The sequence below is a fragment of the Hyaloscypha bicolor genome (assembly GCF_002865645.1).
Source record: "Hyaloscypha bicolor E unplaced genomic scaffold K444scaffold_108, whole genome shotgun sequence".
Taxonomy (NCBI): Eukaryota; Fungi; Ascomycota; class Leotiomycetes; order Helotiales; family Hyaloscyphaceae; genus Hyaloscypha; species Hyaloscypha bicolor.
The window spans coordinates 31710-49493 of record NW_020194610.1 but is presented as its reverse complement, the minus strand read 5'-3'; the positions used below and the strand labels follow the sequence as shown (position 1 = coordinate 49493).

The 17784-nt window shown below is 49.7% G+C and overlaps 8 protein-coding genes across 8 annotated transcripts; 4 read left to right on the top strand and 4 right to left on the bottom strand.

The window, feature by feature from the left end:
* Nucleotides 1–497: 497 nt before the first annotated feature.
* K444DRAFT_614645 (uncharacterized protein) lies at nucleotides 498–1247 on the top strand. The gene has a single exon (XM_024880566.1). It carries the CDS (start codon nucleotides 910–912, stop codon nucleotides 1165–1167), a length of 258 nt encoding a protein of 85 aa, XP_024734853.1. The 5' UTR covers nucleotides 498–909; the 3' UTR covers nucleotides 1168–1247.
* Nucleotides 1248–1531: 284 nt separating this feature from the next.
* Nucleotides 1532–3556, bottom strand: K444DRAFT_631429 (uncharacterized protein; the record flags this gene model as incomplete). The annotated part of the gene is made up of 3 exons (XM_024883358.1): nucleotides 1532–2273; nucleotides 2343–2826; nucleotides 2896–3556. 3 exons carry the CDS (start codon nucleotides 3554–3556, stop codon nucleotides 1532–1534), a joined length of 1887 nt encoding a protein of 628 aa, XP_024734852.1.
* An 879-nt stretch (nucleotides 3557–4435) lies between these two features.
* K444DRAFT_564469 (putative short-chain dehydrogenase) lies at nucleotides 4436–6027 on the top strand. Its single transcript, XM_024877066.1, has 4 exons — nucleotides 4436–5152; nucleotides 5223–5516; nucleotides 5567–5635; nucleotides 5696–6027. Exons 1-4 carry the CDS (start codon nucleotides 4736–4738, stop codon nucleotides 5924–5926), a joined length of 1011 nt encoding a protein of 336 aa, XP_024734851.1. The 5' UTR covers nucleotides 4436–4735; the 3' UTR covers nucleotides 5927–6027.
* K444DRAFT_631427 (uncharacterized protein) lies at nucleotides 5977–8738 on the bottom strand (the record flags this gene model as incomplete). The annotated part of the gene is made up of 6 exons (XM_024883357.1): nucleotides 5977–6081; nucleotides 6163–6344; nucleotides 6390–7665; nucleotides 7897–7928; nucleotides 7982–8174; nucleotides 8220–8738. The coding sequence occupies 6 exons, from the start codon at nucleotides 8736–8738 to the stop codon at nucleotides 5977–5979; spliced, it is 2307 nt and encodes a 768-aa protein (XP_024734850.1).
* Nucleotides 8739–9816: 1078 nt separating this feature from the next.
* On the bottom strand, nucleotides 9817–10606 carry K444DRAFT_532914 (uncharacterized protein; the record flags this gene model as incomplete). Its single annotated transcript, XM_024875112.1, has 2 exons — nucleotides 9817–10317; nucleotides 10358–10606. Coding segments are annotated over 2 exons (750 nt in total), but the record flags the coding sequence as incomplete, so codon positions are not given.
* Nucleotides 10607–11681: 1075 nt separating this feature from the next.
* K444DRAFT_690838 (uncharacterized protein) lies at nucleotides 11682–12827 on the top strand (the record flags this gene model as incomplete). The annotated part of the gene is made up of 2 exons (XM_024887779.1): nucleotides 11682–12439; nucleotides 12506–12827. The coding sequence occupies exons 1-2, from the start codon at nucleotides 12063–12065 to the stop codon at nucleotides 12825–12827; spliced, it is 699 nt and encodes a 232-aa protein (XP_024734848.1). The 5' UTR covers nucleotides 11682–12062.
* A 913-nt stretch (nucleotides 12828–13740) lies between these two features.
* K444DRAFT_533032 (PTR2-domain-containing protein) lies at nucleotides 13741–15727 on the top strand (the record flags this gene model as incomplete). The annotated part of the gene is made up of 2 exons (XM_024875117.1): nucleotides 13741–14071; nucleotides 14121–15727. The coding sequence occupies 2 exons, from the start codon at nucleotides 13741–13743 to the stop codon at nucleotides 15725–15727; spliced, it is 1938 nt and encodes a 645-aa protein (XP_024734847.1).
* Nucleotides 15728–15937: 210 nt separating this feature from the next.
* Nucleotides 15938–16933, bottom strand: K444DRAFT_614633 (uncharacterized protein). Its single transcript, XM_024880565.1, has 3 exons — nucleotides 16581–16933; nucleotides 16278–16456; nucleotides 15938–16179 (listed from the first exon to the last, which is right to left on the bottom strand). Exons 1-3 carry the CDS (start codon nucleotides 16685–16687, stop codon nucleotides 16022–16024), a joined length of 444 nt encoding a protein of 147 aa, XP_024734846.1. The 5' UTR covers nucleotides 16688–16933; the 3' UTR covers nucleotides 15938–16021.
* Between the last annotated feature and the right edge of the window lie 851 nt (nucleotides 16934–17784).

The window sequence follows — 17784 nt, the reverse complement described above, 5'->3', positions numbered from 1 at the left end:
GGTGTGAAGGCTTTAACGTAGCTAAGTCACTCGCTCTTGAGATCCACCATCACTTCATACAATCGAATCCTCAACCCTTAAGTTTTAAGAAGTCATTTTAATTGCTGGCCGAGTGGGCGTTGATTGAGAAAGGATAGATGACACTAGCTAGTCTGCATCCCCTTGGTAAAACTTGCGAGCCTTCCCATAATTTATTAACGTCATCTCAGACATACTAGGTTTTCTGATGCAACTGAGTTGCCGCCGTTTAGTGATAACTCTAGCAATAAGAGAGTCAGTGAGGTACATAGGTGAGGAATGTGAAGTTAGAAGCCCTTCAGGTACCGCCGTCACTTGTCCTTCGGTCGGGCTGTGCCTGCGGGCCCACCTTTGTGTCTCGGCTAAATAGCTGCTCTAACGCCGTTTAAAGAAAGCCCTGGGACTTTTGATTCCCTCCTTCACAAGAAACCCAGGTTACTCCAAGTTTAAACTTTGACATGACAGAAAAACAAGCAGTCACTCATACCTCTTCGCTTGGAAAATGGGGTTTTACCATCCATCCCACTATTGCGGGCCCCCATTTGGAATTTATCTAGCGTCTCCAAGTCAAGGTCGGACATTTCCGTTACTCGATGACGCACTCTGCGGGGGCCAAATTCACGAAATGTCGCCCACGTCTCTGGAGGGACTGCGAGAGGGACAAAGATTATTGGAAATATTGCTGAGGGGAGTGGAGCGGACTGGCCACAGCAAATTGTTACCAACGCGTCGAAGGGACCTGACTCTCGTCCTGGTTCCCTCAGAACGGAAGCTCCTGGGCTATTATCATGGTTAAGAAAGGATTCGACAGATTTTTGCTCGGCAAAATGTGAGGTACTCCGTCTTGACGGATGACGGGCAGTATATTTACGTTCAGCCCAAAGGAGTTTCATGCCCGGTCCTCAAACCGGTTTGGCGCTTCAAGGAGGATCGTGGAAGCAAATTCCACAAGATGATATGGAGTATTTCTCTCATATGAACTTCGAGGCCGGCAAAGGCCCATACAGTTGGATGAACAGTGTTGCCATTAGATGCATAGCATCAGTTAATGGAGAACTTATCGTTGACTTTTGGCGGTTGAGGGATTTTCCAGGAGTAGAGGCTGAAGAGGTTGTCGCGACCCCAGACGAAGTACGAAAAGAAAAATAGTAGAACATAATGTTGGCATTATATCATGACTATGTGGAGAGTGCACTGTATTCTTACGGCGAGACATGATAACGAACAGAAACCTGCTCGAAGAATGAGATAAGTAGATTATTACATCTTTATTTATGTACAAAAGGATATACAGAAAGGGGTTGAGGGTAAGGGGGCGGAAAAGTGGTGCATACCAGGTATAGAAAATTGTGAGTATGGGGGTCAGGGGCTGGACAGCCAAGCGAAGCTGAAAAGGTGCATCACCAATGGGAGATCAGACGACCCCCAGTGGCAAAGCATTGACGTGGAATCGTTCATATGACATGAAATTCCATTCATCTCACCGGATTAGAGAGAACTCAATTCCAATGTCTCACCATAAGAACCTGCCCATAGCCTCATCCCACAGCATGTGTCCACCTTGACCACATGCACTCTCAAGCCACAGAAACGACTCCAAAATATCCTCAGCATCACCCCAATCACCTATCCCCTGCTTTCTCATAAGCCCACCGAGCTGCGATGCAAACCAGACTCTTTCCGGTTTATCCAATGCAGCTATCCCTCCCAGAGCCACCATCCACAACAACACACCATCCAAATCAGACCCACAACTTTCGATGTTCAGAACTACAAGCGCTACTTGGAGAAGCGTGACCAATTTTTGCAGCACGCCGTGAGAATTGGGGACCGGGTAGACCACAGCAACGCCATAGATGAGGGCTGTCAGGCGGCAACACTCGTAAACATTCTTCTTCTCAACTCCCTCCTCTTTAGGTCTGAGATTAAGTTCATCAAATGTTGGCAGCAGCAGCAAGCTATGCTGAATAGCCGTCCTCGTTCTATGGACCGTTCCAAGATATCGTCCGAATGGTTTGCCTTGAAGATGAACACCGATCGCATGGGTCAAGGCGCCAATCGAATCAAAAACCTCAAGCATTGAGTCTGTGATACCGTATGATCTGAGTGACCAGAAAGCGGAGGCTTGTGTTTGGATTAGCGGCCACGGGGGCGAGATGGCCCAGACGCGGATGGAGGTGATGAGGTTTACAAGGCGACGGAGCTGGGGCCAGCCTGGTTTTGTGAGGGCATTGGTGGCTGAAATGACATCTCCTCTATAATGAACGAGTCAACTGTAAACTTGAATGTAGAAAAAGGGGAGAAAGGATTAGACCGCAACTCACGATACAATAATCTCCGCCAAGCCATGTAGTTCAAGCGTTTCCAGCCCGCCTCGCATTATAATGATATCCGCAACGGCTTTTGTATGCTGCGGCACAAACTTGAAATTCCCATACACGTTCAGCCAGCCCAGACTTTGGAGTGGGGAATTGAATGGGTTCCGCTTTCCTTTCTTGCCGATAAATACTTCTTGTGAAGCGAGAATCAAGATGGCGAGGATGACTTCATCTCGTAAGGCCAGGTTTGGGTCTGACAGCGCGGCGTTTAGCTTTTGAATGACAATTAATTTGTGTGAGAGAGGTTTTGGGGCGTTGGGGTATATGGCAGAGTGGCGCATGTAGTCGAGATGGTTGGAACCGGAGTAGATTAATGCGTGGAATAGAAGGGGCATGCGTAAGCTGGAGGTGAACCAAGCTTTTGAGAGGGGATTAACTTCGCCGGGTGGCGCGTCATCTGGCCAGAGACCGGGTAGCGTGTAAGTGACAGCTGGAGGAGTGTCAGCTTTTCTGTAGATGAAATTGGAATTGAAGGGAGAGAGGATGTGAATGCACTCACCGTGGTCCAGCAGTTCTTGTGCGTAGTTGCTTGTCTCATCCATTGGTAGACTTGAAAATGGATCGATTCTACCAGCCCCAAAAATCCCAACGGGATTCGACTTTGCCGGGATGCGTTTCGTTGGAATCAGACTGCTCTGCTCCTTTTGGTTTATTGGTTTGTGACCTGGTTTATCCAGGGGCAGTCCACAAGCATGGCAGTGTGCGGTCCCAAGCCCTTGAGGTTCGACTGATTCTGAGCTTTTAATAAATTCACGGCTTTGAATTGTCTTGCTCGGCGATTCTGTAAACTCAATCAATGTTCTGGCCGCAGGTAAGGAACTTGAGCTACTCGGGGAAGCCTGGAGTATCTTTGGAACACTTGTCGGACAGTTTCGGTGATGCTCCGAGCCTTTGATTGTGACCGAGTCCAGGCCTTGAGTCATCAACGGAGCGTATCTCGGTAGTCTTTCAGCTCGTTTTCTCGGCACCTTATGCGTGAGACCAAATTGCTTGGCAGAGACTTTTCGGACATGAGCCCGGACATCGCTACGGTTTCCGGACTTATATCTGGGGGCACCGCTCGACTCGTTTACGAACAAGAAAGTAGATTGCTCAGAAGTGTTTGATGATTCTCCTGCTTTGGAACGAGCCGAAGTCGCCGGGGCAACTGCGTTACTCATCTTGAGGCGATCGTCTCCGGCAAGACTGCGGCTCCCCAGGATATTTGCTCTGCAGGCTATTGGCACTAGTTCTGCCGGGCTGTTTGGCAGTGGACAGCTTTATCCCCCGTACCCGGGGTTGAGCGGCTCAGCGGCGAGAGGATAAAGCCGGGGGAAGTTTGCTGGGCCACCTGCTTGCATCGTCAGCAACTAGGCTTTGGATCACAGAGCCATACCGAACAAAGTGCGGTTGAGATTGGACTCTCGAGTCGGAATGGTGGGGGACCGGGAATTGGTGTGAATAATCGACTTGCAGTGTAAATCACGTGATGTTAAACTTCCTCCCAATCAGGGGGATGCCTTGTAAAAACGGAAGGAGGAAGTTCCTAAGGTTGTACTCGTAAGGCGCTTTTTCTACGCAAATTCTCTTCTTGCGAGATTGTGTCGTTATGTAACTCATGTTTATGCTAAAGGGGACGTGTGATGGAAAAGACGGCGTGAAGATTGAGGGAGTTCATTATCCTCGGAGGACTTGATGTGCTTTTGATCATCAATTTAGTTAAAGCTGGAAAAAAAATAAGAGAATCAATTCATGGAAGCCAAATACTCCATAAAACATCAATACAATATAGGTTGCCTCTATCAGAGGGTAGATTTTTCGAAGCGTGATAAACTCTCGATTTTCGTCTCGCAATTGTAGGGAAGAGGAACTTAAGCAAATGTATGAAAAAGGACGAGAGAAAACCAAGGCTGAAAGTTTCCTTGCCCTGCCGTTCCATCGCTAGAAATTGTCGCAGGCCTGATTGAGATTTCTAGTCCGTGACACTTATCTGGGGGTTGGAGAGGTCGAGAAAGGCGTCATCACGTGTGTAATCCCTGCTGGTTCGGGTTCGGGTCTAGGAAAAACTTTATTCCGTACGGACTCTTTCACTTCTTCTGGCCGAATATTCTTCTTTTGACAGGGAAGCGATTGACGATGGCAGCGGACACGGAGATACCCCGAACATAGATCGCATGCATTACGGACATCGGAGGATGGATCATTGCCTGTTGAGCCCCGTTTCTCCGGCGAGAGCATTTGAATATAAACAGCTCGAGCTCTCCCTTGGCTACCATCTATCCTTCATCCTTTCTATTTCATTCATAAGCAATAAATCCTCATTCAACATACAGACTTGACCAACATTCGCCAGGACGAAAATGGCACCTCAACCCAAAATCTCTGCCTTCTCTGCTGCATTCCCCCCCGCCCCAACCTTCACAGATGCCAATCTCCCATCTCAGAAAGGAAAAGTAATCATCATCACCGGTGCAGCGTCAGGCGTTGGTTTCGAGCTTGCGAAAATGCTCTATCTCGCAGGAGGAACGGTGTACATTGCCGCTCGCTCGACTTCTCGTTGCGAAGGAGCCATCTCGAGAATCCTCGAGCAGACAGAACACACAGAAAGCGGTAAAGGGAAGGGAAAAGGGAAACTGGAAAGCATTGTTGTCGATTTGGCGGACCTAGCGACTGTGAAGCTTGCTGTGGAGAGTTTCTTTGCGAAAGAGCAGAGGCTGGATGTTCTTGTGCACAACGCGGCTGTTATGACGCCGCCTGCTGGGTCGAAGGACAAATTGGTTCGTTATTATATTAACCATTTCCCACTCTCTTGGGTGTTGTTGGGCTGATCAATGGCTGGGGTAACAGGGCCACGATCTCGAAATTGGTACGAATTGCCTTGCGCCATATCTCATGACTCTCCTCCTTGAACCGATCCTCATCCGAACTGTGAAGATGGCTGGGACGCCCGAAGGAAGCGTGCGGATTGTGTGGATTACCTCGCTCTTGCATGCAGGTAGTCCGTACATGAAGTTTGAGGATGACGGGACACCGGTGGTGTTGGCGAAATTGATGGATAATTATATGCAGAGCAAAGTTGGTGCTGCGTGGCTAGGGGATAAGTTTGCGAAACGGTTGGGAGACCAGGGGATTTTGAGCGTAGTGAGTATCCCTTGGGTTGGCTGGAGGTGAGTGTAGCTGATGAGTAGTAGAGTTTGCACCCGGGGTTGATGAGAACGGAGTTGCAGAGGCATTGGCCTTGGATTGGTCGCTTGATTATGGTAAGTTGTCCCCACGCCATCAAATTTAGAGGAGGGAATGCTGACGAAAATATGTTGTAGCGTATCCTCTTCAATAAGGGACCGGTGTATGGAGCATATTCTGAATTGTATGCCGGATTCTCGCCTGAGATCACCAAGAAGGAAAACGGCGGACATTTGATGGCTTGGGGTCGAAAGGCACATCTTCCAAAGGAGCTCGAGGATGGATTGAAAAGTGAGGCCGAGGGAGGTACTGGTGCTGCGGAGAAGTTCTTTCAGTATTGCAATACGGAGACGAAAAAGTTTCTTTGAGGGGGGCTTTGACTGGGGTGACTAGTGTACTATTAGCTCTAGAAAGTGATTTAGAAATTGTTGTAGTCGTCGTTTTCGGTTGTGAAGTCTCCCACGATGTCCGGCCAAGCCTGACCAGCGTCATCTTGTGGTCGAAGTTGAGTGTCAAACATTTCCTGTTTAGTGTTAGCTCAGCGACTTAGATCAAGACATGGTGGATGTCTGGCGCGGGCTACAAAGTAAAAAGGACGGCATACCCAATCGAAGTCAGTGGGCACATCGAACATGGCGCCAAGGGGATCCATTTCCGCTGATGTGAAGTCAAATTTCGCAGCTACTCCAAGTCCTGAAGAAGGTGTCGTGTCCTCACTCGAGCTTGCTACTAAGTTTGCACTTGGCTGAATAGCGTCAAAAATTTGCCTATGGGCGGTTGTTTGATCTAAGAACGATTAGTTTGGAAATGACAAGATGAGTACATTCATACCATTCAACGACAAACTCGAGACCCCATCGATCCTTCTCCCTTGAGCAGCACCAGAGGTGGATGTTGGCGCACCGGTCGACGATAGACCGACCCCAGTTCCCGATTGCACTTTCTTCAGCATTATCCCAAGTACCATTGCCGCTTTCTTCGACTCCGCCGAGACGGTCCATTCCTGGTTCCAAATTGCGCGAGACTTCACAAGAGCATTGACCCTTTCTTGTCGGTCGCCGGAGCTTCTAGTTCCACGGGAGAGGCTCAGATAGACTATCATCGCAGCCAGAAGAAAGTCGTGCATTGATAGAGAAGATAGAAACCATCGATCACGAGATAGTTGACCCCCTGGGAGAGCAGCCTCATGCACCATCGATTGACAGCGGAGAAGTTCCATCGCAGCCTCTAAGCTGACCCGCTGTGAGAAGGCGAACTCCGGATTGTTCTCTGCTCTCATCAGATGTTTGCGATGCAGCATGCATCTACTCTTCTGAAACAGTATAGCAACACTGAATCGTCTGATAGTGGTAGCAGGAGAGTCTATTACTGAAGGGCCTCTGGGATCGAGAAGGAAAGCCGGGGGTATTTTCTGATATGCAATTTGCAGGTCTCGATCCAAAGTCATGACTTCCTGGTACTCTGGAAGCGAGAGACGATTCGCTAAAGCAACAATTCTTCCTACCACAATGCATAACCTGCTCTTGCAGATCGAGTAAGACATTGGGGTTATTTCGGAATCTGGTCTGGAATTGGGCAAGACGGCGGAGTCTTCATCGAAATCCTCATCCTGGAAGTTTCCCGGCAGAAGAGTATCACTGTCGATAGCTTGAATTGTTCCTGGAAGGCCAATGTGAAAACTGGTGAGCAAGTCAAGTTGAAGCAGATGATGCCACAGTCGCCGTCGGATTTCTGCTTGGAATGGTGTTATGTTCCCTCCCACCTTGGCTGAGTCTCGATGGAGACCCATCCGTAATGCAAGGCGAGTGGCATTGCCCACAAGGAGAAATGATTGAACTTGATCGTCTTTGTTGACCAGAAACTCGGACTCCATATATATAAACATGGTTTCGAGGGTGTAGGGGCCAGGCTTGGTATAGTTGGAAAGAACCAAGCATTGAATGCAACACTCGCGATATGTCCTGGCCGTTTCCATGGCGCTTGCGCGGTTGACCTGGCTGACTTCACTAGCTCCTAGTGCAGCAAGAGTTGCAACTATCATGATGGAGTACAGCAGGCCAAGGTAAACGACAGGAGTGCTTTCAGGGTCGGCCCAGAAATTTCGATACTGTGATGGAGTCAGTAACCGGGATAATAAAAGTTGCTGTGCGGAATTCATTGTGTATTGGAGGGTTGCGGATAATGGACGACGCAGAGTGTGTAAGATGGAGCATATGAAGAAGAAAAGATGCAATGAGGACGAAACTCGAGAAGTTCTGTCGGAGATTCTCACTCGAGATATGTTTAGCTAGAATAGAGACTCCTTTGCCTGTAAGGTAATAGAGATAATCTGACATACATTTCTCTGAAATGTTGGTCGGTGAAGGATGGCTGAAAGTATATCAGCATATGAAAGTCATGCAGTTTGCAGGTATGGAACATACGCAATGCGGGACTATTAGAATTAAAGTATCGAGACACAAGAAGATCCACAGCCGTGCGCCGTGGCAAAGCTGCAAGAAGCTCGTTCTTTGTCGTCGGTGATTGAGCATTGAAGATGAGTGAGGTGTACGATTTGACGTCTTCCTCTTCGTCTTGCTCGTTTTCCTCGTCGAGGTAACTTTTCATTTCGTCGATCTAGAGCTTGTTAGCTGTTGTTGAGAACATGTTGGGGAGTCTCACGTCTTCCAGGATAGCAGCCCAATGAGTCGCTCCAACGTACGTCGACTCGCTTGATCCGAGAAGGACCTGGCCCGAGGATGCCGCAGAGGTTGCTGCGGCGTCATTCTGGTGATAGTGTACGAAGTCCGCACCGGGGATGGAGGGGCTGTTCGAGAACGATTTTCTACAGCCGTTGGGGGCATTCTGGTCGATAGGTGGAGCGGACGGGCTCTGCCCCGTCATTACATCCTTGACGAGGGTCTCGAGATGTCTCAGTCGGTTTTGCATGCTCACTGCTGGCTTCTTCCGAGCAGCAGGAGATGGGAAAGTACATAGGGAAGCTCGTCCCTTCTTCACACATTGCGAGCAGTTCGGCTTCTGTCGATCGCATTTCAACTTGGCTTGGCGACAGTTCGTACAGCTGAGTTGCGTGCGGTTCCTCTTGTGTGGTGGTTGCTTCGGGGGCGAGAGAGATGGTGTTGCCTCATCACACTCCGTGAATAGTCCTGCAGGTGCAGGAGGAGACAGGACGGTTTCCATCGTAGGTGTGTTGAAGAGTGAAGAGTTGACATCGAGGGAGAACGTTGTGAGTTGAGAAGCTTACCTAAGCAGTCATCCTCAGGAGACCAGCTGCGATATGGGAAACTCAGGTCCCAGTTCATCTATAGCTTCGATAATCAGATAAGTGTTTGGTTTATTGAATAGTGTTAAGCTTCCTGAGATGATTTCTTCGTCCTTTCTCAGTGGATTGAAGGACTTCACGTGATACGGTGTCACATGATGTCATCCACACTGGTGCCTTCCCACAAGAACACTGCGCTTTAGAAGCGAGATCAAATCTAGCTATTTGTTCGAATGTTCCTGAAATCTTTACCGGCAATCTAGAGCTGAAGTACCTATGGAACCACGGTTATACAAATGGTTGAACAGTCAGCGTGGGAACGTAAGGGCCGTTGGAGAGTCTAGAGAACCACGTTTCCTTAGGTTGGGATGCACTAAAGCGCATGTCTCGATATGAAACCTTCTCGTTAATATCTGTGTTGTGATAGTACGGGATAAAGTAGAAGAAACTTGTACACAAGTGGAAATCGCTCTTATTCGATTCGTAGGGTCTTCGTCACAAGATCTTCATCCAAAGGACGATGCCCAAACCTTGCTCCTATCCCAACCCTCCGATAACAAGAAGAGGCCGCTTCCACAAGAAGCATAAAATACCAGACGACACGACGACAGGGCATTGTCCGTTCCGCATCACCCTCGTATAGTCACTTTATGGTTACATAATGAGAAACGAGAACAGATGAAAGGCTCCGGAAGAAGAGGTTGTTCTGCTTCCCGCCATCGAACGCTACCCAATTCAGAAGTCCTACTTTAGACCCATCGAGGATGTAGAGGCCATGTATTGGAGGATCGAAACTGAATTGCCCGGCAGGCCCCTGGATCTGGGGGCCATGACTCCTTGGAGATCCATCACTTCAGCTCGGATGGTCAAGAAACGTGAGTCCTGTGCGGGGCTTGAATCTAACAGGGTAAGGGGCGCAAAATTGTCCACGAGTTGGAGGAGAGGTGTGGATCCAGCAATATGGCGTGGAAATAGAATGCTTCATTTCCATCGGGCCTAAGACCAAGATGGTGGCCTCGGTGGACCGTCATAATCTAGCCCATAGAAGACCTCCTGCGGTGAGTTATCTGCAGCAACCCATAGGAGACCCTGATGCAAAGACTTGCTCCAGAGCCCGAAGAGGTATTCACGAGCGAAATCGTAGCTTGCAACAAATCGGGCTATACCGGCTACGGCAGGTAGCCGGTCGCGGTCGAAAGTGAGAGCGCAAATGTTGTATCTTTCAACCAACTTGTACCAGTCCGCCATTGTTGCGACCACATTTTGAACCACCAATTTGTCGTCTCTCCAAGGCTGGTGAGTCCAAGGCGGAGGGCTGGCGCCCGCATCGACTGCGTGGACCCCTGAAACATCTTCGAAAAAGACATGATGTCGAGTAAAGTGAAGAATGCGGCGCGATAGTATACGTTCTTGAAAGACCCACCCTCTCCGAGTCAGAAAACTCTCGTTGACCTGCTCTCTGAAACACCGCCCAAGGATAAGCTTCGAGACGTCAGCCTCTGAGCCGAGGCCGAGGAGGTAACTTTAGTAATGGAACTGGCTCCAATGTGGCAGTTAAAGACCCTTCATTGTCATCTTTTGTACCATGTGCTGCTATTGTGCAAGTAGACTCGGAGTAGATCGATGACATCTTCGGTGCCTCCCGCAGCCACGCTTGTAAGTCATCTCGAAGGATACACAATGCATCAATCCAAAGAAACTGATAGCCGAGTTTCCTAGTGACTGTGACGACATCTTGAAAGGTCTTTGGCAGAGATACAAAAGGAATGTTGTCATGAAAGGACTCGGATGATTTACGGTTTAGTGTGAATTGCTGACTTTCACCTCAACGGTGACTAAGGGTCAGGTACTCTCCCGTTGAACCAACCTCGGGAGAAATCAGACGGATAGGAGCTGTGAGAGGGTCTGGGCGTGACTGAAATCGAGCTAGTAATTCCCGTGGCTTTTCGTATTTCCCCAAGTCGAGTACCCTAGTGCGAAGCAAAGACTGTTGTTGTTGCAAGCCCAGTCCAGTTCCTTGTCCGGAGAGACTACTGGTCAGCCAGGAACGAGCGAAGCTAAATGCTTTACCATCGTGATCCCCTTCAGGCAAGTATTAGCAACATTCTCTTCTAAGACAAAATGGTTCAGCCAACCAACCTACCAGAAATAAAAAATGGAGTGCCTATCTTCAAAATGACTACACATTCCATTGTAGCATTCCCACAACGGGCCTCGATGACTGAGTCAAAAAAAGTTGTTGTTTATTAGTTGAATGGAATTCCAATGCGCTGGAATTTCCGTGTCCAAAGAGCGAAGCTGAAACGAGGTGGTTTGACCTGGAATATCAGGAGCCGATGGAAATTGTGAGCAGATTTCATCATCCAACCGCTTCATGTCTCTAGTTTCTCTCTCAAAGCGGGCAGAGAAATGAGTGCGAAACTAAGCTCGTAGTGCGCGGCAGGGCTTGCACCAAAATGCTCCCTGCCTGAGATCGTTGTAGCTCTCCCATCGCCCCCAATGACCGCAGATGTACCCCGGGGCGGCAGGAGTTAACGTCGAGGCCCTCGAAGGGGTCGATATATATAAGAGTAAGCAAGAGGGACAAGCTCCACTCAAGTCTGGCCCATCTGCTGTCCGTCTGGCTGGATATGGAGGCAACAGCCAATTGACTCAGAGCATCGGAAATAAAATCACCGCTGCAGAGCGCTCTTTTGGCTGTGATCAGAGCAATTGTGAGAAAGGCCAGAAGGCTTCTGTGCCGGATCGCGCAATTGATTGAAGACTGAAGATGCCAGGTCCAGCTGATGTGATCGAGTCAAGTACATGTCGTTTCAATTGCGGCTGAGCAAGCCCTCCACCCTGTTTGGTGGCTGCAGTGTGTTTTCCCGATAGCCAACAGAATCATCTTTCCTGACAAGTCTACAAGATTAGCAAGGATCACAAAAGAATAACAAGTGAAGTCGTACACGGAAGCCGACACTAAGGAAAGTGAGGTGCGATGTTTTGACCATACACGTGATGCTGATCACATGACTTATCTCCCCACAGCGCCTTCCTAAAATGGTATGGGCGAGATAAAGTACCCATCGGGGAATTCTTCGGTCGACCATACTGTCTCTTTCTCGAACAACTTTGTTCCAACCTCAAGTGAAGTTTTGAGGGAGATAACTGAACATTCCACCCCCTATGTTGTGGGAGTTCATTGTCCGGACGAGGGAAATCGTGCTGCAGAAACCTGACCTTCAGCTGCGGCTGCTGGTATGATCCCCACGTCGCCAACTCGGATTCCGCCGGTCGCTGAGGATCCAATGATCCAATTCCAACCGCTCGTTGTCGAAACTCCTGATTTTCCTTCGCAATTGATGATCGATACTCACCTTCCTGTTTTGTGTTCGGGAGGCTTTCCGCCAAGCGGCGCATTCGAGAAGTTCGAGAACACGGCGTGCAGACAGGCCCGGCGTTGGCTGGCGGCGACTCCAGTGAGCATCGTCGGTTTCAGCCAGCGTCCAGCCCTCACCGTCATGCCTGCTGCCACGGTGTCATCCATACCTCAGTCCTCGGCTCACCAACTTCTTTCTTCAGTTTTCATGACAGCCTGCAATATTCGCCCGGACGGGTCGCATATTCACGGAGCGCGGTACGTGGACCGCTAGACGGCAATTGTGGCAAATGCCTGCCGATTCGACTACTATCGCCGAGTTAGACCTTTCTTTGACCGTGGGAGAGCGATGGGTTACTACAGTACGAGGGTAAGAGGCCGGGGGAAACGTCCACACAAGCCTTCCTCGCTTTGGCGTGATCGCCCATTCCTCCATTCCTTCTCCTTGGCGCAGTCTTCCCGCATGGACTTCCGAGTGGCCTCGGTGCCTTCCCCGCAATTGCGGGCCAACGAAGTGTGGTGGCAACCACCCGACCTCCGAGTGGTGCCACTGCCACTGCCAACTGCCAATGCCAATGCCAATGCCACGGCCACGAGAACCCTCCCCCAAACCGCATCTTCGATGTCCACGTCTAATCCAGTTTAAAACGTCCGATTTATTTGCTTCTTATGCTATCTTCGACGAAACAATTTGTCCTGGCTTATCCATCCCCAACACTCAGATGGCGTCCTGGTGTTATGTACGGTAGTACCTCGACTCGTATGTTAATATATCACATGCTAGTCTTGTGCCACTAGGAACCTCCCCCATTGATTGCGAAGGTGCAATCGCCACCACATCATTGGCTTGTGTCTTCTATCAACCTGCAAGGAGACGGATTCTCCTTGCCTCAAGTTTTGGTGATGGAGTTACACAACCCAGCGTCCCTCATACAGCCTGTGCGTTCCAATTGGCTGCAAAATTTTCCCAGCCTTCATCAACTGCCACTACTAGCCGAAACCTATTTGGGTGGCTGAACGCCGAGCGCAAATCAAAATCGTAGCAAAATTAATGTCACGCAGGGAAGCCCTTTCTTCGGTCCTTCTAGCTCCGCCCCCCTTGCCCCTCGAGTCGACTTCCCTGAGCTTCCTTATCTGGACCTCCCACACATCGACGCTCGAGTCTGGAGTGTAACTGGGCCAGGATCGACGGAGGCCTAGGGCGAGATAGGAAGGGGAAGCCTTCGAGGGGCGCGAGGCTGATCAACGGCTTGGCCGATAGCCAGGATTATGGCATGATTCCCCTTGGATTTTTGGCAGTTGGGAAAAAGAAGGAGCTAGGGGATTGCCGCTATCTTTGTGGTAATCACTGGATGGTGCAAGGGATTGCCAACATTTTACCTTTACCAGTGGCAGGGTGAATGGGAGAGGTGGTGCGGGCTGTTGCATCTTGAGTTTCGAAGCGGAGCATATAAAGCTCGACGCATGACCCACCCCAAATATACGACACAGCGTAACACGCAGCTTCCCCTCCCCACTCCTTTCCATCGCCCACTTCAACCTTCATCCAAGCTGGGACAATGCCTACCAACATTGACGACGCCGCCGCAGGCGCAAAGCTTGACCCATCTCTTGCTCAAGGCCCCGACTTTAGACACGAGGGCCCGGCTTCTGACCACGCCACGACCCTTCCTATGGTGTACGAAGGACAACCGACTGAGCTTCCCCATCGTGCTAAACATGGAGGAAAAGATGCCACTGGCTACTACGACACTGAGACCGGCGAATTCCCAACTGAAGAAGAGTTGCATTCGCTTCGTCGAGTACCTGGCCACGTTCCGTGGAAGGCATTCGCTCTCGCCTTCGTAGAGTTGTGTGAACGATTCTCGTACTATGGAACTACGGTAGTTTGTAAGTTAAAGTCCATTGTGACAGACAACCTGTCGCTGACAATTGCCAGTCACCAACTACATCCAACAACCACTCCCGAAGGGCTCTCGCACTGGAGCCGGTCATGATGGCCAATCCGGGGCCCTGAATTTCGGCCAGCGAGCTTCAACTGGTATTGGAACTTTCAATCAGTTCTGGGTCTACGTTATGCCCCTCTTCGGTGCATGGGTTGCAGACGCGTATCTTGGACGGTACAAAACGATTTGCTGGGCACTTGCCATTGCCATCACCGGCCACATCATCCTGACTGTTTCTGCTATACCGACTGTCATCGTCCACTCGAGCAACTCTCTTGCTTGCTTTGTGATTGGCTTGATCATTATGGGCATTGGCACGGGTGCCTTCAAGTCCAACATCTCCCCCTTGATTGCCGAGCAATTGCCCCTAACCAAGATGATCACTCGCGACCTCCCGTCTGGCGAGCGCGTCATTGTTGATCCTACAGTCACGCAATCCCGAGTTTACCACTACTTCTACCTGTTCATCAACATCGGCGCCCTGGTTGGCCAGATTGGAATGGTGTATGCCGAGAAATGGGTTGGCTTCTGGCTTGCCTTCCTCCTCCCCACCGTTCTGCTGTGTGCCTGCCCCCTCGTCGTCCTCTGGGGTCGCAACAGGTACATCCGTACACCACCCGCCGGATCCGTTCTCGGCAAAGCAAGCCACCTCTTCCTTCTTGGCAATAAAGGCCGCTGGCACTTCAACCCCGTCACGACCTACAAGCACCTGCACGACGGCACATTCTGGGAGAACGTTAAGCCCTCCAAATTCGATCCTGCAACTCGCCCACAGTGGATGACCTTCGACGATGCCTGGGTCGACGAAGTTCGCCGCGGCTTCAACGCTTGTTCTGTCTTCCTTTGGTTCCCCCTCTACTGGCTCACCTATAACCAGCTGAACAACAACCTGGTCTCGCAAGCCGCCGTCATGAAGCTCAATGGGCTCCCCAACGACGTCCTCTCGAACCTCGACCCCTTCGCGCTCATCATCCTGATCCCGATTTGCGACCTCTTCCTCTGGCCCTGGCTCCGAAAGATGAAGATCCAATTCACGCCAATCAAGAAGATCACTTGGGGCTTCTACACCGGCGCCATGGCCATGGTCTGGGCGGCCGTCATCCAGGCTTACATCTACAAAAAGTCAGAGTGCGGCCACAACGCCTCGGGCTACCTCGCCGACGGCGTGACGCCCTGCGCACCAGTTGACATCAACGTTTGGGCCCAAACCGGCGCCTACGTCCTGATCGCCATCTCCGAGATCCTCGCCTCCATCACCGGTCTCGAGTACGCGTTCTCCAAGGCACCGAAGAACATGCGATCTCTCGTGATGTCCATGTTCCTCTTCCAGTCCGCCCTTTCCGCCGCCATCGGCGAAGCCTTCGTCTCGTTGTCTGCGGATCCGCTGTTGGTGTGGAACTATGGCGTTATGGGCGTCCTCTCAGCTATCGGCGGCACGATCTTCTGGTTCCAGTATAGAGACCTAGACAAGGAGGAGGACCATCTGAATATGTTGCCTGATGGCCATCTGGGCCGGGAGGTCGATGAAGAGACGCCGACGAAGGTATTGAGTGAAGAGAAGCATTTGGATCACGCTGAGGCGACGGCTCATGCTGGTTAAGGGCGGTAATTAGTTGGGATGGGATGGGATATGATAGCATAGGATAGGAGAACTTTTCTCTCTGCGTTGATAATACCCCGAATGAATCGGGAGGGGAGGACAGGAATGAAACAGAAGATACCACTTTGTCGTAATGAGCTCTGCTCCACTTTTTGCTGGCATTTGCCATAGGAACCATAATCATATCATGATTTTCACATACCTGTTCCCCTCGCATCTCTTACCGTGCATAAATCGTCCCTCGATTCTTTGCGTCTTGAAAAGTAAATTTCCATTTCGATATATCGTGTCCATTCATTGTAACTTTATCTTGCCCTCGCTAGCAATCTTCTCAAAACAACGAATACTCTTCACACCACCCCCCTCCCTCTTCACCTCATCCTTCGTCCTCGCTCTCCGGTTCCAAATAAGCGTCGGCGTAGCCTGGAAGACCGTTTTCGGTCTATCCTTCCCTGTTTCTTGTTAGCCCTGCCTAAATCTCTCATACTCCAAAATTTGTCCTCTCTCAATGTCCTCTTTGTTTGGGGAGGAAACGAGGGGGTAGACATACCATCGCCACCGTCACCACATCCTGCCACGCCCCAGACTTCACAATGGCCTGTCCCAGATTCGAGGGTGATGGAGCCCACGCCGCCGTCTTTCAGCACGTTGTAACAGCTTCCAAAGAACCCCTCGACAGAAAAGTAGTTTCCCGAGAACTCGGGCCCGGCGAAGAGTATCGCTAGTCTGCTGACGGACGGTTAGATGAAATGCTGCTGGGATGAGGAGGGGTTGTGCGGGAAAGGGGAAGTGGGGAGCTGGAGATCGATTGGGGGGATGGAGGATGGAGGATGGAGAGGGAGGAACCAAGTACCTTGGCTGCTTCGTCAACTGGATCCTCCCCTCGACGCCCACTCCTCGCAGTCCTAGCACAAGCAAAAGTGCGGCCGCAAAAAGTGTTTTAAACCCCCACTCTGCCATATCTATCTTCCCTCCCAAAGCAAGGCTCTCAAATTGGAACCTCTTTGTCGTCTTTCTCTTTTCCTTTGCGTGGTTAATTAAAATATATTTACTGTGTTACTCGTATGCGAATCGCACTTGCTATTCACAGAGGTCTTGCTCAGAAGCGGTGGGATCATGGCCCTTAATACACCCCGCCAAGCATACTGCCAAGAGAGTAATCACCTTGCATTCTCATTTCTCACGTTTGTGGCAAGCCCCTCTGGGTTGGCAAATATTGGAAATTGGCTGTGAGGCGGCGCGAAAGACCGTTTTTGGGTGTGTGGCGTTCCCAGGGTGATTTGGTTTTGACAGGGGTGCGTCGCGAGGTTTTCTGATTGCGTGGATTTACATCTTCACTTCTTTATATTGAGCTACGTTCGGACCACCCTTAACCGGTTGGCTCCCGGAACTCCTGGAAAAAAACTGGTCACGTGAGGAACACCAGAATCGCCCCCTTCTAGGGAATCGCGCATCGGAACGCGATTATGTCCAAATCCTTAGCGCTTAGCTGGGGATTAGAGAGAAGCAGCTCAAGTACCTTTCTCTCTATTTTAGTGGTTCTGGAATGCGAGGGGCTTTTATTGCGATTTTTTAAAGCTCGGGGGGGAATTCTCAAGGCTCTGGCTAGCTCTCGGGACTCCCTAAAAATACAAGTCACGTGAGGAACATTAAAACTTTTGCATATCACATACCGTACGAGCTTAAGGGAAGTTCTACGGGTATAAGAGAGAGCTTTATAAATAAGAATAAGGATATAAGGGTTTATATAAGGAAAGAGAAAGCTTTATAAGCTTATAAAATAGCTTAGAGGGAATTATAAGTAAGAGAAAAAGCTATAATAATTTATTAAAAGAAGAAAAGGCTTTATAAATATAAGTAAAAGCTAAAAAGAAATTATAAATAAAAATATAATTAATAAGAAACTTAAGGGAAATAAGCTTTGAAAGGCTTATAAAAGAAAAAGAGCTTTATAAGTAATAATAAAGGCTATAATAGTTTATATAAGGAAATAAGAAACTTTATAAGCTTATAAGATAGCTTAGAGAGAATTATAACTAAGAAAAAGAATTATAATA